General features: G+C 42.7%; 1 protein-coding gene across 1 annotated transcript; it reads left to right on the top strand.

The window, feature by feature from the left end:
* Positions 1-446: 446 nt before the first annotated feature.
* On the top strand, positions 447-22,579 carry Nipal1 (NIPA like domain containing 1). Its single transcript, XM_051198223.1, has 6 exons — positions 447-537; positions 9,520-9,786; positions 11,943-11,999; positions 15,075-15,165; positions 18,163-18,323; positions 18,996-22,579. The coding sequence occupies exons 1-6, from the start codon at positions 492-494 to the stop codon at positions 19,625-19,627; spliced, it is 1,254 nt and encodes a 417-aa protein (XP_051054180.1). The 5' UTR covers positions 447-491; the 3' UTR covers positions 19,628-22,579.
* The last annotated feature ends 2,480 nt before the right edge of the window (positions 22,580-25,059 follow it).

The following is a 25,059-nucleotide window of genomic DNA, read 5'->3' as shown; positions in this document are numbered from 1 at the left end:
ACTCAGAGCACAAGTTCAGTACACAGAGCCCTGTGCCACAAAAGCCAGGGATGGAACACTCCCACAGTGGGTAGGACCAGCCAGCCAGCACATCATCAGCTCCGGGACAGCCAGAAGGGGACCTCAGCACAGACTCTATTCCCGTAAATTCCCCGAGAGGTTTCGGCCTCATCCACGCTGTGACCTCATCGCCTTCTGGAACAGGTGTTTCTGGACTGCACACCCGCGTAGCCCCTGGTCTACCCTACAGACGTGTAGGACACCAAAGAAGCCACAGCAGCGGCTATCAATGGGCGGAGAACTATCCTCCAACCACCCGGTCAGGGGCGTGGCTCGCTCCGATGCCACACCCAGACACTCTCATTGGCTGAGGCTGCCACGGGACGGAGACAGCGCACACCCTTTGTGGACTCCGAAGCTCGGCTGTGGGTCCCGGGACACAGGTGTGTAAGAAACTAGAGCCAGCGCTGAGGAAGTCCGGTCCCCAGGCCATGGGGGGACAGCTGAGGCTGCCGCCCGGAGAGAGCTGCCGAGAAGGTGAGTGTCAGCCTGGGTGGCGGGAGAGTGGGGATCTGTCATTTAGGTAGCTGGGAGCATAGGTGCGCAGCCTCGAGACAGCAACTAGACCCGCGAAAAATGTGCGGAATCTTAACGCAGTCCCCTAGTCATTCAGTGTTCCCTCCGTTCAGTCGGCTGTCCCACCATCCGAACAGTAAATACTGAGCTGTGCCCATCACACTCCACGCTCTGTGGGGATGCCCAAACCCGAGCAGGACAGACGAGATGCCCACTTGGTCTCCAGGCGGGCCGGTGTCAGTTATGTAGTGCTGAATGTGCGACGGGGTAATTAGGGATGCTAAGGACAAATTCCCGGGTTTGCTCGAGGAGGAAGTTTCCTCTGACTCAGCCTCAATTCCAGAGTCCGTGGTCCACGCCTGGCAGAGGGCGTGCCAGGGATCCCACGGGCCTCCCATGCCGCTGAGCCCTTCGCGGACTGAGCCTGGGTCACAGAGCGCAGGGCTAGAGAGCGCTGGGCTAGTGCTCGCCGCCCACGTGGCTACTCTGCCTTCGGAAAGAAACATCTCCCACAGAGCTAGCAGTATGACTTGTGGAGCAGTCCCTGCAATAGGGCGACTACTCAAACAGGGAAATGGGTGTGCCCTTTTGCAAATTCTTCCTGTGGACCAGGCTGGGGTTTACAGCCCCCACCTTGTTCTATAAAATCCTTGGGTCCTGCCCTTGCCCGCTGCCAGATGTTCACCACATCCACTGAGACACATCCTGCAGTCTCAGCACAGGAGAGTGACCTGGGATGAAAGCAAGGGAAGGAGTGGGACTGTCTTGGGAACTGTGCATTGCAAATGAAATTATCATTTTTTACAGCGTCAGGGCAAAGGTCATTTCTAATCTACTTGCCAATGACTCAAAGAAAAAGAGGGTAGAGCGTCGTCTAGTGAAAACTGCACCTTTTCAGACGTTTCTGCCAACATCCTTCCTGTCCTTTCTTTCCCCTTGGCTTCTCAGGTGGCTTATACCTTAATAAGGGAGTAGAAAGACAAGGAAGGGGAGAGAGAAGAGAGGGGAGGGAGGAACTCATCCAAACACAGCTAGTAGGAAAGGGGAGAGACATATAAAAGACAATGCTGCAACAATTCACAAACGCTCCCCAAATTGGGATTGGTCTCGAGTTATTTCCTAGACAGCCATGCTGTAGTTAGTTCTCTTCCTAAATAATTCTGAAGCCACAAGTCATTTCGGCACTAATGCACCCTGCCCTTGTTTGTTCAGGGATCTGTAAGTAGATTGCACCCAGTCATTTGACCTCTGGATATTTTTCCTGCTTTACTCATGCATTTAGTAACAAGAAATATTGGAGCTCTGTTTCACCTCTATGATTAATTGTGCAGGAAGTTACTGGGAAAGGAGAGAGATGTTAATCTGTGTTTTCAAGAGTAGGAGGAGACTAGGCTTCAGCCAGAGTCCTCTGGGCTCTCTGTCTTTTCAAAAGTGGCAAGAAATGTTATTGTTGACAGTCAGAGTAGGTGCAGGTGTGATACCACAGGAAACCCACAGGGCAGTGCCTGAAGGGGCTTAGACCAGTCTTGCTTCTCACTGATTGATTTGAGGTGACAAACATAAGTTCTGGGAACCAAGCACTGACCTAGGTCCTAGGAAAAGTTGTCATCAGTCCTGGGTGGCACTATGTTACTCTAGCTGGGAACAAATGACAAGCCAATCATGGAATCTGAAAAAAAAAAGTTAAAGTAGCATTTTGATTTCAATTTTTAAAACAATGCCTGAATACTTCAAAAGACCTTAGAACCCCAAATTATCAAAAAAAAGAAAAAAAAAAGACAGCCAATAGGGTTTTATTAACAATGAACATGTGGCCCCATCAAAATAGAATGGGAAAATCACAGTCAACTGCAGAAACATTTTGTGTCAGGGACCATAGAGGTGATGTTATAATGGCCCAGAGGATAGAAACACTTGGCTGCCAAAAGGATATTTATACATTCTCAGATCTGAGGAGCTCTTGGCTGACTTGGGGTTGAAAAAGCAAGCTTCAGGAAAACAGAAATCCAGGGTTTTCAAAGTTTTCTTTCCTGGAGTGAGCCTCTTTTCCAGGCTTACAGCTAGACAACAAGGGAAAAAGACCATGCTTCTGTCTTCCTGTCCTGAATAGCTTTGGCTTTAAGAGGAGAGAATCAGGAGCTAGAGAGACGGCTCAGTGGTCAGGTCCACTGACCGCTTTTTCCGAGGACCTGTGTTTGACTGTAGCATCTACAAGGCAGTTTACATTCATCCATAACTCCAGTTTCTTCAGAGAACCTAACACCCTCTTCTGACCCCTGAGGCCACCAGGCATGCATGTAGTGCACACATACATACTTGTGATAAAAATATCTTTAAAATTTTTTTAGAGTAGGCAACTGAGGAATTGTGACTCTTTGAGAATGGGCCATGTCTTCCTCTTCTGATTCCATATTGATGTATATTGTGTCATCTTGAAAACTCAGAACACTCATATAAAACCCTCATGCATAAATAATTTCTGTAGTTTCATTTTCCGTCTTACAGATTACGAAACTGAATTAGAGAATTTAATATGGCGTCAGCATTAGTGTTCAAACTAAACATGGTATTGTTTGGGCTGTATTTCACTTGAAAATGAATGCATCCTCCCTGGATTCACATTGCAGCTCTTATTCCGATGTGGCAGAATTGAGGAATGGGGCTGCTGGGAGATAAACTGGTCCTAAGGACCAAGGCCCCCATTCAGGAGATTACAGACAGAGTATGCCTCATTCAAAATGCTTAGGGCCAGAAGTATTTCAGATTTCAGATGTTTGGGGATTGGAGAAATATTTACACATACATAATGAGATATCTTGGGAATAAGACCCAAGTCTACACAGTAAGTTCACACACATTCCATATAAAAATTACACATTTTCCAAAGGTAATTTTATACAATATTTTTAAATAATTTTTTAAAGATAAAACTGAGTTTTCTGGTGTAGAATTTTCCACTTATGTCCTATTAATGCTCCAAAGCTTCGTGTTTTGTAGTGTTTGAGATTTTTGGATGATGGATGTCTAATTTGTAATTCTTGAAATCTTATCCCACAGGGAAGAGGAGGCCAAGCTGACTCCAGACTTTCAGCCTCCAGAGCTGTAGGAAATAACAGCTGTTTAGAGATCAACATAGGCACTACCTGGTTATTCCAGCTGGAACTAACACATTCCATGGCCTCTGAAACAGGATGTGATTTTAGAATTTCAATATATCACTCTTTCAAAAAAAGAAAAAAAAAATACACGTGCTAGGCATTTCTCAGAATCTATCATGTGATCAGTTTTTATTAAGACAACTTGATTTTCTGTATAAAATATAACTACTTTTCAAATGCTCTGAAAGAAATTCCCTCCATATCTCAATAAGAAAACTAAGACAAGGTTTTTCCTAAGTCTTGAAGATATCCTAAGGGCCAAAATTAAGCACTATTTAAAAACAAAATAAAACTCTCAACTAAAAGTTGTTCAAAATGTCCATTGTTGAGCCTAATATTTAGTATGAACTATAAATGATTGCTTTAAAAATCCTTAAGATGCACGCAAGGCAATGTTCCTCAAGTTCCTTTCCTGCATTTTCATTTCAAATTATTTATTCATTACTAGTGTTTTGGAGATAAGATCTCACTACATAGTTTTGGGGAGGCTTGAAACTTACAGTGTGGACCAGGCTGACCTTGAGTTTAGAGATTCACCTGCCTCTGCCCCGGACCCTAAGGTTAAAGGTGTGCAGCACCACACCTGGCTGTCCCCCCACCCAGTCTCCCCACTGCCCCCAAGAGGATTTAACCCTTAGCAATTGAGTGACCTTTCTTACTGATGGTAAAGTGTGAGAACAGAGGCAGCTCGTTATGAAATGCCAGGATTAGCAGTCTTGTGACACTGCCTTTTGAAGAAGACCTTATTTAAAGATAGAGGTTTTAAACCAGGGTGTCTTCTCACCTCCATTTTGAAGCAATACCTAGTGCTTTGGTTTTTTTCGTTGCAATTTATTTTTGAAGTGCTTAGGGAGTAAACCTAAGGCCTCCTCATGCCAGGCAAGCATGTGCCTCTGAGCTCCACCCTCTTCGCTCAATCCTGTTTTGATAGTTGAAATAATGGGCATCTTACCCAGCTGCATGAGAGTTTACATAAACATCTGTCCACTGGGAAATGATGTCCAAATTTATGCTGTGATTGTTCGTTCTGTTCCAAATTTGTTCTATTTTTTTTCTAACCCTCGTTCAGTTCCAGATTAGTCTAAATGATTTTTCCTTCCTGTCCTGCCGCCTCTATTTATTCTTGTTTGCTTGTGTTCTTGTTTAACTCATCTGCTCCAACGGAGAAGCAGCCTGTTCGCCTGTCTTGTTGACTTACCTCACCAGTTCACAGAGGAATAAATAAACAGCTAGCTTGGCATCTTGGGTGGTATGGGTTCAACAGCTGTTTGGTTGAGCAAATCCATAACTGTATGGATATGCAAATATTATAAAAATGCAGTCTGTGAAAAGATGTATGATTGACAGGGAGCGTTAAACAGGATAATTTGCTGAGAGAGAATTGAAAGTTTCTTTTGATTAAGACTGCAGAGAAAGCCTATCTAAGTGTGTTGGGGACATGTGTACTGAACTAGTGCTCTGGCACTGAGCTATACCCGCAAACCTAGTAGGAGACATTTCCGCACCAAGAGGCAGCTGGCTATGTGGGCCAGCACTCTGGAATGGGTTAAATAGTAGCCACTGTAAAAGCTGTAAGGTGAGGAGGAATTAGGCTAAGACAACTAAGGAAGAGACAAGTAGACATAGTAAGGTTCAACAGACAGGAAGCAGGACCACAAACAAGTCTGTAAACTGTAGGGCAGGTACACTTACTCTTTCAGAATGAAAAGGAAAGTCCATGTAGAGCTTTGGAAAGAAATGCAACAGGGTGGGGCCTTCTTTCCCACAGGCTCAGTTCACCCAATCTTGTCCCAATTGCCCTGAGACCACATCTTATTCCATCTCCCTCCCATCACTCCCCCAACTGACTATACAGTCCCTTTACCCATACTTCTGTCTCCAGTTTTTGCTTTTATGTGTAGCAGAGAAGTTTTCTACCTAATCCGGTTTTCAAAATGTACATATGCACACACCTTTAATGCTTTTCTTGGCATTTAAACACATTACACAGTTCATTCCTCCATCTTTCCCCATTAGAATACAAAAGTGAGAACTGTGTTACATTCACTGCTGTCCCCTCAGCTTCTAAAAGATTCACAGCAGATAAAAGACAATAAATATTTGGATGAATGAATGAATAACTTGTGCTGGTTGAGGGATGGGTGAGAGGGAGAGTAATGCAATACAGGGTAAGAAGTGAGCAAATTCCGAAGCATGTGAAGTTTTAAAGTTTAGGCTTGGTAGGAGTTGATGCTTTATTACAATTGGGATAGAAAAGTATGCTAGAGTCAGTGAGATTGAGCGAGGAAGGTGTAACCTGGTTGACAGTGGCTGCAGTCTGAACTGTGGTGGCAGAAAGATTTCCTTCACATCTTCTATGCCAAAGAGATGGGCAGCCATACTCTATTCCTGCCAATTAGTCTGCAGGTCAGCTGAGGTTGGTCTAGACAGTGCTCCTGCTTGAGATGCATATCTTCCTGGAGCTGGTTCTCAGGTCTTCTCTGTGTTTTCTTTATAAGTGGGACCCAGGCTGAAAGGCCAGCAGCAGCTTTGAGATTTATGGATGTGTAGGAGAGTAAACTCAGGCTAAGGAGGTCGCGTCGCTCCGTTGGTGGAATGCTTACCAAGTATACACACAGCCCTGGGCTTGATTCCAAACACCACATAAAGCAGGTGTGATGGTACATGCCTGTAATCCCATTTGGAAGGTGGATATAGGAGAAGCAGAAATTCAAGGTCACTCTTGCTTACATAGCAAGTTCAAAGCCAAACGGGATTGTATGAGACCTCTGAATGAGGAAAAGATAGTGAGAGATTATAAGCAAGATGAAGCTTGAATTCATGTCACCTCTGCTGACCTCTCAATATCAGTGACAGAGATAATCAACCAAAAGAAGCAGTTCATAAAGAGGAATGATACATTTGGCCTCTTAATTTTGGGCGTTCCAGTCCAGGACCTTTTATCCCATTGCTTTGGGGCTGTAGTGGGGCAGCACACCACAGTAGGAGTGTACAGCAGGAGAAAACTACCCACTTCATCGTGGGAGGTGGGAAAAGAATGAAAGAGGAGCCCCATAATAGAGCACACCTCCAATGACTCAAAGACCACCCCCCCCCCAGACCCTGCCTCTTAGCAATGCCACTATCCCAATAGTACTACCCTGGGAAATAAGACCTTTCCTGAACATTTAACATCCAAATTACATCCAGGGAAGAACCATCTGCCAACAATAGCAAAGGGGACTAATCAACACAGAAGACTAGACGGTGAGACGATGTTGTCTTCAACCTGGGAATGCATTTGCTATGATTCTCAAGTTAAAACGTGGCCTTATCCAACCATAGACTTCCTAGAAATCAGACATCTTGTCATAAGCTGAACAATTAAATGATTCTCTATAGGTATAAATAGTTTTGAGAGATGAAAGCATTTCACCTGTGTATGAACATAAAGATTTTTTTTTTACTGGCTTTACTTATATGTAATGTTTATAATTTTCAGAAATAAAAAGACTGCCTTGGGTTACTTAGCTGAACCATTTGCAATGACACAACTTTGACACATAGCAAGGAAATCACCATTTTAAGGAGAGAAATGTTGAGGAGAGCCCAGGGTAGGTGTCACCTATAAGGAGTAATGTCTTATTTCTTAGAGTGTGTGGCTGATACATGACATACTTTGGGTGTTATTCTTTTTTTTTACTAATGACACATATATCTTATTTTTTTACTTAATTAATATTTTAAAAAACATCAAAGAAGTTGAGCAGACTCTCTGGTGGTAGGAATATATATCTGTAGTCACTTTCAAAGTGACTGGCAGTGTCTATTACAACTTTCAAATGACTATTATAGACTTACAATGTTGTGTAAAGTCTAGATTCAACTCCTTGAGTAATGACTTTGCTTCCTGAGATCTTGAGATGCCTACTTTGATTAGAGATAGCTTTGAGTCCTCTAACATCCTCCAGGGTCTCTGCCCACACATTGTGCCCCACCCATCTCTTCCCTGTGCCCTGGGCACCTCCACACCCTCATTCTCCCTCCCTCCTTCAGTCACAGCCTCTGCAGGCTTTTCTCCCTGAATCCACTCCCAAAGCACAAAATGATTGAAGTTCTAAGGTCAATAACCAAGACAGATTTTTATTATGTCTCCTGCCATAAAACTCCCAACCTTCGAGTCTGCCACTTAAACAGAGAAGGTGGAAATGCAACCAAGATTATTTGCATTCCCTTGGCTCCGCTGTCGTCCCTCCCTCCCCCCCCACCCTCCCACCCCCCCCACCCCCCCCCCCCGAAGTGTAGGAAATGTTTTTGCTCCATCAGCTACTTAGAAGGCATATTGTTTTCCTGGAATGAGGTCCGCCCACCCTGATCTCATAGATGAAGTTCTGGAATGGTTATGTTAACTGCACAGTGGAGGACAGGAATGCATTCATTGGGAAGTTCCATGCTTTCTCAGGAGTGAATGTAATCAGAACTGTAACTAGCAAAACCATTCTGGCTCACTTTCCATTTGTTTGTTTTTGTTTGTTGTTGTTTTGTTTTGATTTGTTTGCTGTCTCCTCCTGTAATCCTGGCTGGCCTCAAAATTGTGCGATGAACTCCCAAGTGTCTGAATGACAGGACAGTGCCACCACCACTCCCAGCTCACATCTTGGGTTTAAGGAGATGCCCACAGGTTTAAGGAAGGTTTAAGGAGGAGCACAAAGTCCTGGGCTATAACAAACATTTGCAGTTGTTCTTTTAAAACAATATCTTAGAATATTTCTCAATGTTATTGTTTCTCTATAAATCCCTTAAACAATGTAATTTCCTTGAAATACTTAAATTTTGACTCAGAATCTGTTCAAGTGACAGACTATTAGAAGTTTCTGATATGGTGCAAAATGTTTCCATTTCAAGTTTTAGGGCTTAGACTAAAAACTCCAACGCACAGAATGAATGGGTCTGTTCCAGTGGGCTTATATTCTTACTTGAATCTTATTCTTTATAGAGCCTACTGATGTTTAATTCATTTTTTCCACAAAATTCTATTTATCCAGGAGCAAGTTAATTAGTTAAACTGAAATATGATTTTCTTTGGTCAAAGTGGCATGCAAAATTAAACTTTAATGCATTTTCTGGAATGCACAGTTCATAACCCACAATGGGTCAGCTAAATTTCTTATAATAGGGTAGTTTATAGGCCAGTGGCATCGCCATCGCCTCTTCCATACTCGTATGCCACAAGCCCTGTTTTCTGACAGACAGACTGGTCATGAGAAGGAGTGAGGTGGGTGGGGGCTGGGGTGGGCTGTGATGAACTGTGGAGCACATTCCTAGCAGGCTGCTTCCTTACTAGAACCAAGATCCATGTGCTGCCAGGTCATTCAGTTGATCAGAGGATCCTGGATTTCGTGTGAAATCTGTCACCTTTGAGTAATGACAAGACAACTAAGCAGTTTTTAAATCATTTTAAGAATGTGAGCAAGCTCAATTGAAAGTGCCTCTAGGGCTGAGCAGTGCTGGGCTCATACTTGTAATCCCAGCACTAATCCTACACTAGGGAGGCAGAAGTCTCAGAGTTCTAGGCCAGTCTGATCTAGAGAGTGGGTTCCAGGACAGCCAGGATTAAACAGAGAAAACCTGTCTTGAAAGAAAGAAGAAAAAAGAAGGCGTCAATAGGCCTGTGGACTACCTTTTAGGGAGTTCCCCACTTACAATAAAAATGTGTTTCCAATTACTCAAGTCTCTCATTGTGGGAAGGAATAAGCCTTTACACAGCATACTTGCATTTTTAACATCTCCTCTTTCTTTTTACCAGGTTATGTGCTGTCTCTAGTCTGTTCGAACTCTTCCCAGGCTTTATGTGAGATCACAAATGTGTCACAGCTGCTGCCTTATCCTGTGCTCTACACAAACCTGAATTCCACTATAACCAATTCCAGCATCTCAGCAAATGTAGAAAACAAATACAGTCTTTATGCGGGCTTGGCATTGGCCATAAGCTCCAGCATTTTTATTGGTTCAAGTTTCATACTCAAAAAGAAGGGTCTCTTGCAACTGGCCGACAAGGGCATCACTAGAGCAGGTAAGAAACTCATTCAACAGGCAAAGTCTTCACTTGAGTTCTTGAGATAGAGCAAGTTCCTTTCTACTCCAAGAGCTTTTGACTTTGCCTAGAACTCTCTCCCCCTGCCCTTCATCTTGCTGACTCAAGGCTCTGAATTCTACCATAGCCTACCTCCCTAGAATGGCCTCCTTTACCATCCTCACTCAATTTCTTCCATTCAACTAGTTTCATTCATTGCCTCTAAGATATTGCATGCATCATTTATTTTAGTCATCTGGTTTACTTGTTTATTGATAGTAGACTCATAAACCATGCACTCAGCAGTGGTTAGAAACCACCAAATATTTGTTGAGTCAATGAATGAATAGAGGTAGAATTATACTGCTATTTATAGTGACATTTCAGATGCCAAGTAGCCTGTTTGATTGCATGAGCCACACATTTACATTCGTTTTCATGAACTATAACAGCACAAGAAACTTAAATATTTTTCTTGGGTCAATATGGAAAAATAAATGATTATAAATTATATAAACAAGTTTCTGAAGGAGTAGTGAGAGAGGAGCTTTGTTCCATCAGAAAATATACTATATTTTAGTCTTAATGAAAGCAATTTGGTACTGGAATTAAAACAAATAGTAAGGGATTATTGAAGATATCCAAGTAGAACAGATTGCATATAAAAGCTAATACATAACTTTTAAAAGTTATTGAGACAAATTGGGGAAAGGTAGAGGTAAAAAAAATGTGAGAGTCTTACTTTTTACCATTCTTCAAAATACACTCCAGGTTCTTTGAATTTGAAATATTTTTTAATGCCAAAAAACTCTTTTTTAAGTATGAGTCTATCTGAGTAAAGGAAGACTATTCTATGTAATCTAAGAGATTCTCTGGGTGGGTGGATAAAATAGGTCACACACAGACATCCTATTTGTAAATAACTTACTTGAAACTAAACAATCGGATGATATGGGAGTGCTATTAATTATATGACACAGTGTTATAAAATTCCTGATATACAAATAAAAATTGCAGACTATAAGAAAATGTATATCCTAATGTCTTAGTTAGGTTTTCATTGCTGTGAAGAGACACCATGATCACAGCAACTCTTACAAAGAAAGTGTTCCATTGGGGTGGCTTGCTTACAGTTTCAGAGGTTCAGTCCATTCTGATCATGGCAGGACGCATGGCAGCCTGCCTGCAGATGTGGTGCTGGAGCCGAGAGTGATGCATCTTGCAGGCAACAGGAAGTCAATTAACAGTCACACTGAAGAAAGCTTGTAAAATACCCTCTAAGCCCATCCCCACAGTGACACACTTCCTCCAACAAGGCCACAGCTATTTCAACAAGCCACATTCTAACAGTGCCACTCCCTTTGAGGACCATTTTCTTTCAAATCACCACACTAACAAAATAGGCCAATCAATCAAGCAAAAAGCTCAGATGAGAGGTACAAACATCTAGTGTGATGAGATGATTGTTGTTGAGTCACTAGTACATTTTATAAAGAGAAAATACTAAAGAAGCATAATAAGCTACTTTTCAAGATTATCTTTATTGCTTATATCTCCTCTTAGTGTAATTATAACAAAATTATTGAGGCCAAAGTCAGGAAGTGTTAGAATTGAGAAAATTCCATCTTCTATAGCTAACATGTGACCAGTGACTCAGGTCATTGATGACAGTCATGGTGAGATGACTCCAGGAAGCTTCAAAAAAGCCTTTTGTCCTTCAGGATAAGCAGAGTCCATCAGTCCAATGCTTGCCGTTCTTTAATTGACTCATCCAAAGTCTTAAAATCTCCTGTATCAAATATTTTCTTCCCTCTAAGACCAGTGTTGCTTGCAAGTTATGGTTTGGGTTTTCATTCTAATCATGGCTGAAACAAAGAATTCAGAATTTATAATACCCATGCCTATATTGGGGACTGACACCAACCTGATGATTAAATAAAATGTCATACAAATCAAAGGGACTTTCTGGCGAGTCACAGGTGACAGAAAGCTTGAAAAGACCTTGGGAAGGACAGAGTACATGTCCTCAGAGAGGATAATTGCTGAGATGACTGGAAGCCTTGCCTCCTCCAGCATGCTCAACACCTCTCCTGGGAGTTGGTTCTGTACTTGTCTCCCAAGGTGAGGACCTGATTTTATTTTCTGGTATTTCCCAGGGCAAGGTGGCCATTCTTACCTGAAGGAATGGGTGTGGTGGGCAGGACTGCTGTCAAGTAAGTATGAAATTGTGTATTTTTAGACAGTTACTCTCCCCTCCTGTGGAGAATGGAGCTGTTGCAATTTTAAAAAGTGACATTCGAGAGAAAGATGCCATGGGACAGAGCTTGGGTGGAAGGGTTTTTTACTGGAGGAAAGTGAATGGGAAAGGGGGGGAGGGGAGAGGAGAGACCAGCCTCTGGGGACCGGAATGGGAGAGAGAAGGAGAGTTAGAGAGACAGGCATAGAGAGAAATATAAGAGCTGGGCAGGGCCTTGCATAGGTGGTGCTCTTAGTGGCTGCAGCTGAGGCCTTATCCTGTCAGAACTCCAAGGGCAGGCTAGTACGGATGTGCATGTAGTGCATGACGAGGCCAGAAGAGGGCATTATATCCAAAGAACTGGAGTTATAATTATGAGCCTGTACGAGGGTGCTGGAATTGAACCTAGGTCCTCTGGTGGTCTCTCTGGAAGAGCAGCCAGTAGTGCTCTTCCTCTGAGCCTTCTCTGCAGCCCTCTTCTGAGTTCTTAATTTGATTTTGTGGCTATCCTGGCTTCACACACTTGGAAATATGTGCATCTTCCTTATCAGGACCAAACATGGGTAAATTAAAGCACTCTTTGGCTGTTGATACTGGGGTGATATGGGGAGGCATGAAGTTGTCAGCACTTTCTTCCTCCAGCACTCAGTTTCAGGACTTAGCAGAGCGTGTAGGCTGGAAGCACTTCCTAAATGCTAATATCATGTCCTCATAGGAGGCAGGTACTCTGCTCTGCCACTCTCCCTACCTCCTATAAACGTTCTTCAGTGCCCAATCAGAGGCTTTCAAAGGAAGGGTATCATGAAAGTAGCTTCACAGGTTCACAGCCCAGCTCCCTCTGTAGCCAGAGTCTTAAAGCAGTTAAGTTTCAAACCTGGAACAAAAGGCTGAGGTGCCTATATGATGTATCAAAGTGGACCTGGCTGCCAGGTTCCCAGCATCCCTCAGTCTCTCCCTGTTACAAGGTCCTCCTGTAACAGGGTATGTACCCCTACCCTGAATTCTCCAGTCCAGGGAGCTGGGTTGCCCTTCTCTATATAATCCAGACATTTGCCTATCTGCTCCTTTTGTATCTTTGCCCTTTTGGCTGTGGCACCTGGTTCCCCACCACACACACTCACACTCACACACACACCACACACACCACACACACACACACACACACACACATACCACACACACACACACACCACACACACATACACTACACACACACACTCACACACACACACCACACACACATACACCACACACTCACACACACAGACTCACAAACATATACCACACACATACACACACACACTCACACATACACATACACCGCACACACACACATACACCACACACTCACACACACAGACTCACAAACATATACCATACACATTCACTACACACACACACTCACACACACACATATACCGCACACACACACATACACCACACACACACACATATACCACACACTCACACACATATACCATACACACACACACACACTCATACACATATACCACACACTCACACACACACACACACACACACACGACTCAGAATCATGACCACCCTAGACTCTCCCAGATGTGTCTCCTCTGGCTCTGCTCTCCCCTTTATGTACAATACACTTTCTCCTCCACCACACCTAAGAGCAATCATGATCTTTCATGATCTTTTTTTCTTCCCCCCCTTGTTGTTGTTATTCAAAAGCTGCCCTGTTTTCCATAGCCAAGTAACTTATTTCAGCATTTGAGAAATCTTATGATAAGACAGAACTTGAGGCTGGAGAGATGGTTCAACAGCTAAGACCACTTGATGCTCTTGCAGAGAACCCAGATGTGGGTCCCAGCACCCACGGGTCAGCTCACAACCATAACTACTGTTCTAGGGGATCCAACACCTGACTACCACAGGTTTAGCTGGGTGGCTAAGTGGCTGGCCCCGGTGACTAGTCTCTCTGTCTCTCTCCTATTTTTTCCTCTTCTCCTGATCCCCTTTTTCACCAGCCTAGATTTCTCCTCCTATTCATTCTCTCTGCCTGTCAACCTCACCTGTCCCTCTGTGCCTAGCTATTGACTTGTCTGTTCTTTATTAGAGCAATCAGGTGCCTTAGCCTGGCAAGTTAAAACAAAAGCAACACATCCTTACATAATTAAACACACATCCTTACATCATTAAACAAATGCAGCATAAACAAATGTAACACATCTTTACATAGTTAAAGTAATTTCCATAACAATTTAATTTTTTATGGTGTTCTAACTCTGGGTAGTCCTGTAGTTTGGGTGTGGTAGCAAAGTAGACAAAAGAAGATTATATGCTGCTGTTTTCTCTCTCCACTATGTGTTTTCCTGGTACAGCTGGACAGTGTGAAATGCTATAACTTCTGGAGAAATATCCCACTGCAGTCTCTGAGAATAAGCTGGCGTCCACACAAAAGCCAGCTCTTGGGGGAATTTCCCCCACTCTGGGAGTTATTTGCAACATACTGCCTGGTTCAGATTTCAAGTTTTGAAGAAAACATTACATTCAGACGTCCATCTTTAGGACTTTCAAACAGCTCCTTGGATCTTGAACTCCTGAGACGTCATCACACGCTTATAGTTCATCCCCAATTCGGAGATTCTTGCAGTGGGCCTGTGGTGGGGATTCCTGGATACCTGCCACCCAGACACCAGATCCCTATAAGCCCTTCTCATTTTATAAGATGCCTGATGTCACTGCTGTGTTTAAATTGCAAATTCGGCCATTCTCATTTTACTCCAAAGCTACATCTACTAGATTCCATTAGACATAATATGTTTTCAACATACAAGTAGCTCATCTCAATTGAAAACCATGTAAAATGTATATTCATCCCTCTGCGCTGTTACATTGTTGTCTCCAGGCTATATATGCCATGATTGCAATCCTTTCCCACAGGCTGCAAGAAGTTAAATCATTGATTTTAGGTAGGTCTTAGTGTCTTTGAGATAGAAGTCTGCTGCTATCATGAGTCATTTGCTTATCTTCTATGGAGATATTATCCCATCTACTCATATCTCTACTTGCTTTCCAGTGGGAGCTGGAGAGGCAGCGAACTTTGCAGCTTATGCCTTTGCACCTGCCACCTTGATCACGCCCCTGGGGGCACTGAGTGTTCTAGTAAGGTAGGTGAACAACAGAGAGCTTGGCTCCTGTGGCTAGTTCATTAGCATCAGCACACTTAAACCACGAGAAATGTCCTACTAAAAAAAAAATCACAGCATGCACACACACACACACACACACACACACACAGAGAGAGACAGAGAGAGAGAGAGAGAGAGAGAGAGAGAGAGAGAGAGAGAGAGATGCAACCTGAGCTCTCAAAGCCTCAAAGACAGCCTCCAATAATGTCTGGGACTCTTGAGAACTTAAAGACAAGTCGATTATAATAAAGGCATAAAAGATTATTTCTTGGACTAAAAATTGCTAACATGAAAAAGGCCTTGAGTTTGATCTCTAACAAAGAAAAGAAAAACTAATCTTGCCTCTGGAAGAAAATAATTTGAGAAAGCTACAAAAAATAGCAAGAGAAATAGGAACTACATTGCATTGTTGTTAATAACAAACAAGTAAAACAAAAGGAAAAGAGAGGAGAAAAAAAAAAACCCTGACAGGAGAGCTTGACTCACTACCAACAAGGTAATTGCCTTTTATATTTGTGGTGATTCAGGGAAGCCTAGCCAGAAGTTTTTGGTGTGTTTTATACCTCTCACCTGAGTAAATTGTGAAATTGAATTTTTCTTGTTGCCATAGAGATTAATGACAACAGCTATCAGAAGGCTTTAAAGGTATATAGTGTTTAAGATACATTTCGGTTCTTGATAAAATCCCATCCTTTCTTGCTGGGCATCTATGTTGGATATCCTGTGGTAGGACTTCCTGCTTTATACTATATGGATGTCCTAGTTTGGTTTTTGTTGCTGTGATAAACAACTTCACCAAAATCAGCCTAGGAGAGGAGAGCCTGTCATTGAGGCAGTCCAAGGCTGGAGCTCAAGGCAGGAGCTGAGAGCAGAAACCATGAAGGGACAGTGCTTACTGGCTTGTTCCCCATGACTCACTCAGCTTGTTTTCTTATACAACCAACCCAGGAGTACTTGTTCAGGGTTGCAACACTCTTAGTAGGCTGGGTCCTCCTACATCAATCATGAGTCCAAAAAAAAAAAAAAGCCCAGTTCAGTTTGATGGAGACAACTTATCTACTGAGGCTGCCTCTCTCCCCAGGTGACTCTAGTTTGTGACAAGTTAACAAAACCAACCAGCACAGTGGGTCTCAAAGTGAAGTCATACTAAACAACAGAACTCATATAGAAGGTTATGAAAAGAGGAGAGAGAAGGGGCAGAAAAGGGGGCAGAGAGGGGGCAGAAACTGGTCCCTGGAGACAAAATTGGTGGAAGAGAGAGAAAAAGGAGAGGGAGAGATGGAGGGGGAAGAGAGAAAGGTAGGAGATGGGCAGGGCCCTTTTAAAAGGGAAAGTAGTGTGCACAGGTGGTGCTCTTAGTGACTACAGCTAAGGGTGTATCCTGTCAGAACCCCAAGGGCAGGCCAGTATTGATGCCTGAATACTAAGAGGTCTGATTTTCTGAGTTGGTTTGTATCAAGATTTGGGTGAATGTGTTTGATGAGCTGTGAACTCTTTGTGTGCCTTGGCTACCATTTTGTTGTCTGTCTTTTTAGAGTCTATAAATTATCAGTATCTAGTAGACAGCGTCTGACTAGGCCTATCTACTTTTCCTTTCTGTCTTTATAGAACTGAGAGAATTAAATGAGTTAATGTGTATAAAGCTGTCTGAAGACTGTGGGCTGCAGTCCCACAATGACCACAAGAGGGCAACTCTGAGAAAGCACTTCGTAAATGCCCACAGTCTTGGGGTCAAATGGCACCATTTATTGAGAATGGTAAGAGAGAAGGCTGGTAGGCAGAAGCCTCAGAGAGCTGCTTGGTGTAGCAGCAGGATGTCCTACTCTGGTGTCTATGGCAGTGCCAACCTTGAGCACTTTGAAAGCAAGCCATGACAAGCAAAGAATTGGGGGCTTTAGATAGGCAAAAATATCCAGGCAGGAGTGGACAGAAGAGTGTTTTACTGTTTGGCAATCTGTATGTTTGTACAGGTGTGTGTTAGTTATCAACTCTGAACAGAGTGCCTGCTAGCTAGATATATATCTTTCTATCGTTCGTGTGTGTGTGTGTGTGTGTGTGTGTGTGTGTGTGTAATGAAGGCCAAAGAACAGCCTCGGGTGTGCATCTTTTTATGTTGAGACAAGGTCTCTCACTGGCCTGGAGCTTGACAAATAGGTTAGCTGGACAGCAAACTCCCAAACCTTCCCAGCACTGGGGTTTTAAAACTATGCACAACCACACTGGCTTTTCCCAAGAGTCCTAGTCATGAGACTCAGGTATTCATTCTTGTGCCATAGACTGAATGGCCCATCTCCCCAGCCTAGGATGTATATCTTTGAAACACCATAGTTGCTTATATTCTAAATGTACAGGTTGAACGTCCCTAACTCAAAACTCAAGGCACAGGTGATCCTAAACTGGAACCATTTGGAGCCTGGATAGGACACCAGAAGTGAAAAATTCCTTACCTGACTTCAGGTGACAGACTGCAGTCAAAACATGAGCACATCAAAGAGATTGTGTCAACTTTTCCTCCGGAGAGTCTGTCAAGTCTGTATGACTTGAAGATAAAGCTTCAGTTTAAACTCAGGTTTCCTCCCTAAGAGTGCTCTCTCCCTCGTACATGCAAATAAGCCACACCTAAAACACCTCCAATGGAAGCATTTCAGGAGCTAAACATTCCAGATAAGGATGCTCTCTTTTGCCAGTGAGCTATATAGTATTTTTCATGGCAGTTACTTGACAGGAGATGACGAGAAGCTAATTAAGCCCTAAGAGGCAATGGAGAGACAACAGGAACATGGCATGTCTATGATATCTCCTGAACTATAAAAGTAGTAAATTAAGGATACTTAACCATCATTTCTGAACTATTTATTTAAGGCTTTTCAGTGTCACATAGCATATTCTAGTCAGCTCTGTGGGAAGCAGAGCAGCACGTATAACCGCCTGACCTCTAACCGTGGTGATTTTATTTCTCTCTCTCTCTCTCAACAGTGCAATATTGTCTTCCTATTTTTTAAATGAGCACTTGAACATTCATGGGAAAATAGGCTGCATATTAAGCATATTGGGGTCAACTGTGATGGTTATCCATGCCCCCCAAGAGGAAGAAGTCACTTCTTTGCAGGAAATGGAAATGAAATTGAGAGATCCAGGTGAGTGATTCAGCTTTTAAAACAAAAGCAAAAGCAAAAAAGAAGAAATAAAACTCACTGAAGTCACTTTCTTTTTTCCCTCATCAGGGGAGGTCGGTATGCTTGTTTTCAGCTTGGTTTGGTTTGGTTTGCTTTATTGAAGTAGGACCTCACTATATAGCCCAGGATGACCTTGAACTTACGGTTCTTTGTCAGTCCCCTGAGTACTGACATGACCCATGTGCCACATGCCCCTCACCAATGGAAATTTGTGACGACAAAATGATGGGATCCTACAAAGCCTATCATGGGTTTTGAGTCACAGTGAGATTTGTTCATTATAACTTTTTCAAAGAAGTTAACAATTTGTTTTTGTGTTTGTGTATCCTTGCTACACACCAACAGGAAGAGATGAAGAAAGCAGAAACATAAGATTTCTAATGAACTCAAATTCCTGCCCCTTCTTCCTTAAGTAAAAATATAAAACATTACGCCTAGCTTGCCTCATTGTGATATTGTGGAGATTCAAACAATATGTTTGTGAATTGCTCTCTGAATCACTAAGGAGCTGAATGGTGTTAGTTACTTTCACTTGCTCGAAGTTCTGTTCTCTCAAATTGATGACGAACAGTACTTTGGGAAGGTTTTGTCCTGTTAGCATCTCCTGAGCCTGATTCTTTCTCCTCCTAACAGGATTCATTTCCTTTGCTGTGATCGTCTCTGTGATCTCCTTGGTGCTGATGGTACTTGTGGCACCGAAGAAAGGACAGACTAATATATTGGTCTACATTGCCATCTGTTCTTTGATTGGAGCCTTTTCAGTTTCTTCTGCCAAGGGCTTGGGAATTGCCATCAAGGAACTACTGGAGTGGAAGCCTGTTTACAAGAATCCCCTGGTCTTTATACTGTTGGCTGTGCTTATACTTTCAGTAATGACACAGATTAACTATCTCAACAAAGCCTTGGACACTTTCAACACATCTCTGGTGACTCCCATTTATTATGTGTTCTTCACATCCATGGTGGTGACATGTTCTGCCATCTTGTTCCAGGAGTGGTATGGCATGAAAGCCAGAGATATCATTGGTACCCTGAGTGGGTTCTTTACCATCATCAATGGCATCTTCCTTCTACATGCTTTTAAAAACACTGACATCACCTGGAGTGAGCTCACATCCACTGCTAAGACGGAAGTCCTTTCTCCAAATGGCAGTCAGAACAGTTATGTTTTATTAGAGAATGCAGACTGTTCAGTCTTGGGGTATGATGACGACGTCACCCTGTTTAGCAGGACTGATGATGACCAAAGTCTCCATAAACTTTGAACTACAACCAAGACAACTGGAGAGAAACAATATTTACTCTTGGAAGGTCTGTTTGTATGGCATGTTAGCATATTTAATATGGTATGAACACTATGGATGGGACGCCAAGGAAAAAGCCTTTGCTCTGACCACCAAATTGGAAAATCAAGTTTGATCTTCTTTTAGAAAACTCGTGCCTTTCTATAATGTTTTCAAAAGCATTGAAACAGTCCCTGAGCACACAAGAAGTCAAAGACTTTTGTTCATCTCTGGAAAATTCCTGGTCATTAGATTTATTTGGCACTGCTGGGTGGGGCATCATTTCCTCTCTGCCTAGTCTTGGACTCAGGGTGATTGACAGATCAGGTTAACTGGCTTCTGACTGAGTGGTCTCTGATGAGTCATACTCTGAAGCTATTAAAACTACAGAATAGAAAGACTGGTGCTTTGTCCTCTCATCTGCAAACTCTTCTTTTACAACTAGACAACAGATGGGCAAAATATAAAAGAACATAGTGGCCTAAAATGTATGTAACACACACATTTTTTTTCTTTTCCCCAAACACACACAAATGATTATATGAGCATAGATATGGCTAAAATTAGCAAAAGTGTGTTTTCTGGAAGACCCAAGTGAATTTAGTTATTTTGAGCTGGGTGTTGGTGGCGCATGCCTTTAATCCAATACCGGGGAGACAGAGGTAAGCAGATCTCTGTGAGTTCAAGGCCAGCCTGGTCTTCAAGAGCTAGTTCCAGGACAGCTTCCAAAGCCACAGAGAAAACCATGTCTTGAAAAACCAAAAAAAAAAAAAAAAGTCATTTTGTTCCCTTTTCTTTTTCTTTTTTGGTGCTTTGGAGTTTGGATGTTTGCTTTGGGTTTGTCCTCTTGTTTGGTTATTGTTGAGGCAAGCACTCTCGCTGTGTGACACAGGCTGCCCCAGCTTAGCACAACCCTGAGGACTGGGGTTACAGTGTGCACCACCACGACAGCATCTCCTTGAAAAATATTGTTCCATAGATTTCTTCTCATTGACATAGCAGTTTCTGTAAAGCAATCACTACACAATGTGACATTTAATAGCATGCATCGGTTTTCCCCAAATGTCTTATCCCTAAAAGGTGGGTCTTCCCAAACTGAAAGCAGCTAACAGACTCTTTGTGAAGTCCAGATGTTCTTTCACCCTTATAAGGGAATTATGAACACTTTCTAAATTTTCAGAATTGGCACAGCCCACTGTTGTTTTGAGTTATGGATGCATTTTTTCCTATCGAATCCTCTTGGACAGGCTTTCTAATTCAGCTCATTGATAAGTGTGTAGCAGAAGAGACATTCCTAAGAACAAAAGTGTTAAGAACCCAGATATACTCCAGGAAGTGTCTTTTGCTCGTTGCAACTTTGCATTTGATATCTCTGACTCATTCTAGATTCCTGCTCCTAGGATCTCCAGCAGAGTTAGTACAGAATGAGTGCAGTTAACTTCACTGAATGCTTGTGGAAGCTGATAAGCCATGGGCATTCCATGAGTTGATACCTCAAGTCAAATACATGTTTACTATCCATCTCTGACTCACTTTGTGTATCAGATATATAAGCTGTGAACACGAGTTTGTGAAAAAGAAAAAAATCATCTGAAAGGTTAGTGTGTTTGAAATGTGTACACATTCTTTGACTGGTTTTCCTTCTTAGCTTTGAGGACTCTGCTGGGTTCCCCAGGGCATCTTCTTGGGAAGGGTGTTAGCCGTCTCTCTTGATGTCTTTCCTCGGGTTGGGACAGTTCTCCATTCTAGTGATCTTAACTTTTAGACATTTATTAGATGTTACTTGTTACTTGACACCTTGGCTGTCAAGTTTTGCCCTTGGTACCCTGTGCATAGGTCAAAGGTTCCTGGAACACAAGAATGGATGTGTTCTAGGTTGGAAAATGAACTGGCATTGACACATACAGCCAGGAGGAAGTCTGAGAGACTTAATGAGTTGTCAAATGTGGAGAAACAGTGAAATATTGATTGGTAAAACTCCCCGGAAATTAACATGGTATAATCAATCTAATGCCAGAACCGAACCTTTTTCTGCTGAAGGAAGGGAAGGGTCAGCTGCTCTGTTCCTATATTCACTCTGTGCCATTGGAACTGCTTGTCCCATGCTCTGCATTTGAATGTATGCCTTGTCATCACATAGACACCTCATGATTTCTTTAGTGAATATTGATACATATGTAAAGAAAACAGTTTTCTTTTTAATTTATAATTTCACTGTTAGGTCAATGCTTAATGATTCTATTTTTAATCCAGAGAAAAAAGATATTCATAAAATTCTTTAGATTTAGCTACATTGGATTAAATAACATTTGTTTCTGAGAAAGGAAAACCCTAGTTCACATACATAGGAAGCTTCCTATATCATGCCCAGCGAATTCACTGACGTTAATTCTCACTGAATCAACATTCTAACCCTGACATCCTCCTAGAAAGAGGAGGACCACAGAGCACAAGATGAAAGGAATCCCTCATCTTTCCTCAATTACGGTCATAGTATTCATTTTAGACATTTCCAGTGAAGGCAAACTCTTCATCGTCCACCCTCAGCCACTATATAAAACCATTCCAATGAAAACCTTTTTCTTAGAGAGGGGGCACATACGTAGCTCAGCAGCACAGTGCTTCATCAGCGTGCACACAAGGCATTGGGTTTGATCCTCACATGGGGGGGGGTGATAAAACCAGTGAAGCCAAAGTAGATGTCACTTTCACCTTCAGAAGCTTTTGGTGTTTGTGTGTGTGTGTGTGTGTGTGTGTGTGTGTGTGTGTGTAATCATATGTATATGCTGAATGTTCTCAAATATTTTTTTTTGATAAACTGTGTTCACGAGCGTTTATGTTTTTCAACTGCTTGTAAATTCTATTCATTTTAGATAGCTTATAAATTTGTAATGTTTCTGTCTGTTTCCAATAAAATAATGTGCTTGTGCTGTGCCTTTTGGTGCTGAGTTTGTAGGCATTAAGAGTTGTTCCTATTTTGTTTTGAGGTTTAAAAGACAACTCTGAAGTTTAGGAACAACACTGCACAGGAACTCACATGGCCTTTTTTTTTTTTTTTTTTAAAGAATTGAAATCTGTTTGGCGAAGGCTCTGCACCAAACCATCTGCCAGAGCAGACTTGGAACCTGGACAAAAGAAACTGTCTTAGCCTTCAACAATTTTATTAAATAAAACAGAAATTCAAAGCAGTTAGTATCTGAAATCTCCAGCTCAGTAACTTAAAAAGAGAAAAGGGAGTCAGGCAAGGTGGCACATGCCTGTAATTCCAGCACTTGGGAGGCAGAGACAGGCAGATCTCTGAGTTTGAGGCTAGTGTGATCTACAGAGAAAGTTCTAGGACAGCCAGGGCTATGCAGAGAAACCCTGTCTTGAAAGCAGACTTACAGACAGACAGACAGACAAACAGACAGACAGAGAAAGAAGAGGCAGAAGTTGTCCATCCGTGTCTGTGACAGCATTGGCTGCAGGTCACCTCTGTGGCAGCTCAAGTTCCTTACCTACATGTGTCCTCCTGTGTACCTGGACGTCTCCTAGCAGTTAATATCCAAGTCAGTGTAACAGTTATGGCCTCAAACTGAGGCTGGAGAACAACTCCTTCAGTTGTTTTTAATTAAAATAAAAGAATTGTCTAGGTATAAAACAAAGCCTCTCTCTTACCTGTGTCACATCCCCTTATTCCCTCTATTTCATAAATAAAAAGGTGTAATGTGCTTTGCCTGACTCGCCCAGTCCGGGCCAGAATAAGTTTCCTGGCATGCAAGCTTCCCAACGAGGTACTAAGTGCCCCGTCTGAGAAATGTCAATCTGTGAGAGAGCTGGGCAGTGGTGTCTGTGTACTGGACCACAGCATGTCTACATTGATGCTACACAGACCTCAGCCTTCCCAAATGGAGCCATCAAGAGGCCGATACCAAGGCTGATGGGATAGCTTTGTCAGTAAAGTGTGTGCTGTACAATCTCAAGGACTTGTTTGGATTGCTAAGATTCATGGGGAAAAAGCCAGCCTAGTGACACACCTGGAATCCTAGCCCTGAGAAAGCCCATGGATTACAGGCTCTCCAGTCTAGCCAAGCCAGCAACTGTCTCAAAAAGTAAGGAAGAAACCTGCCATCAGCCTCCAGACATACAAATGTACCACACACACTCCACACTCATGCACCACACATACACATGCACCACACACATATACCACACTCATGTGCACATACACATACATGTCACCATCCACATACATGCACCACACACACACACATGCACCACACATACACACATGTACTATACTCTCACACACACTTGCACCACACATACCCACATGTATTATGCTCTCTCTCTCTCTCTCTCTCTTACACACACACACACACACACACACACACACACCACAAAGAGGTACTTATGAAGACTCTCAAAGTTTTTTAATAAATGAACCACATATTTTTCCCAATTGAAAACTAGTATTTGAGACTGCTGACTATAGCCACCTTGTCTTTTTTGATGACAACCCATGGAATAGCTTTCTCCTTCAGTGAGAAACTGGATCTCCATCTAAACACGGTTAGTGATGGAGAAAACTTGGTCAGAGCACCAGCACAGTCTTCACAGGCAGATGGCCTAGGGCAGTGGAGGAGTGAGGGCATTCCCAGATCTCTGTGAGCAAAACCCTTCTCAGGGGCTATTTCATCATCTGACTAGGAGCATTTGGTTCCCACCAGACTCGGTTGTATGTCCTGGGCTGAGGAGACCAGGTCTCAAGCCAGCTTTATCCTGAGGCCATGCAGTAGGCCACAGAAAGTTCTATTTTTCACCCTGATATCTGTAGGCCCTAACCCTGCTTTACTCAGCAAGTTAGGCAAGTAAAGGTGATAATAATGGACAGAAGGGAGTCATATTCTGATCTCTGTGTACCCAGAAGTTTCTAACACATACTCCTTCCCCAAACTAGTTAGTAACTTCCAATTGGGAACATCTTAGCTTCATTTTGTTGCTGTGATAAAATACCCTGGCAAAAAGCAGTCTTTGATAGAAAGGGTTTATTTTAGATCCCAACTCCATGTTCTGGATCATCATGGTGGGGAAATATGGACTGCAGGAATGGAAACCATCTAGTTACATCATGACCAAGAGCAGAGAGAGATGACTGCATACATGGTCAGGATTCATGAGTTACTTCTCTCTACTCTGATTTGGTCCTAGGCCCCAAACTAGGAAATGGTGCTGCCTACTGAGTCTTCCCAGATTAAGGATGGTGTGATTTATAGTCCCTACAGACATGTCATGTGTGAAATGATCTAGCCAACCCTGTGCCAAGACTCTCTTTCTGAGTGACCTTACATTGAGTCTAGTTGACAAAGCTATCACAGCTAGTTAGCTATGATGTATGTATGCATCTAAACCTGGCCCCAAACTTGTAGACTGCT

The sequence above is a fragment of the Phodopus roborovskii genome, unplaced genomic scaffold (genome assembly GCF_943737965.1).
Source record: "Phodopus roborovskii unplaced genomic scaffold, PHOROB, whole genome shotgun sequence".
Classification (NCBI taxonomy): domain Eukaryota; kingdom Metazoa; phylum Chordata; class Mammalia; order Rodentia; family Cricetidae; genus Phodopus; species Phodopus roborovskii.
Note: the sequence above shows the minus strand (reverse complement) of the source record. Positions and strands in the feature narration are given on the sequence as shown.

What these genes read in the sequence shown, in the direction of transcription:
- Nipal1 (XM_051198223.1), top strand. Translation starts at nt 492, where the DNA reads ATGGGGGGACAGCTGAGGCTGCCGCCCGGAGAGAGCTGCCGAGAAG. An exon ending in CGGAGAGAGCTGCCGAGAAG is followed by an intron (nt 538 to 9,519) that starts GTGAGTGTCAGC and finishes TCTTTTTACCAG; the next exon opens with GTTATGTGCTGTCTCTAGTC. An exon ending in GTGGGCAGGACTGCTGTCAA is followed by an intron (nt 12,000 to 15,074) that starts GTAAGTATGAAA and finishes CTTGCTTTCCAG; the next exon opens with TGGGAGCTGGAGAGGCAGCG.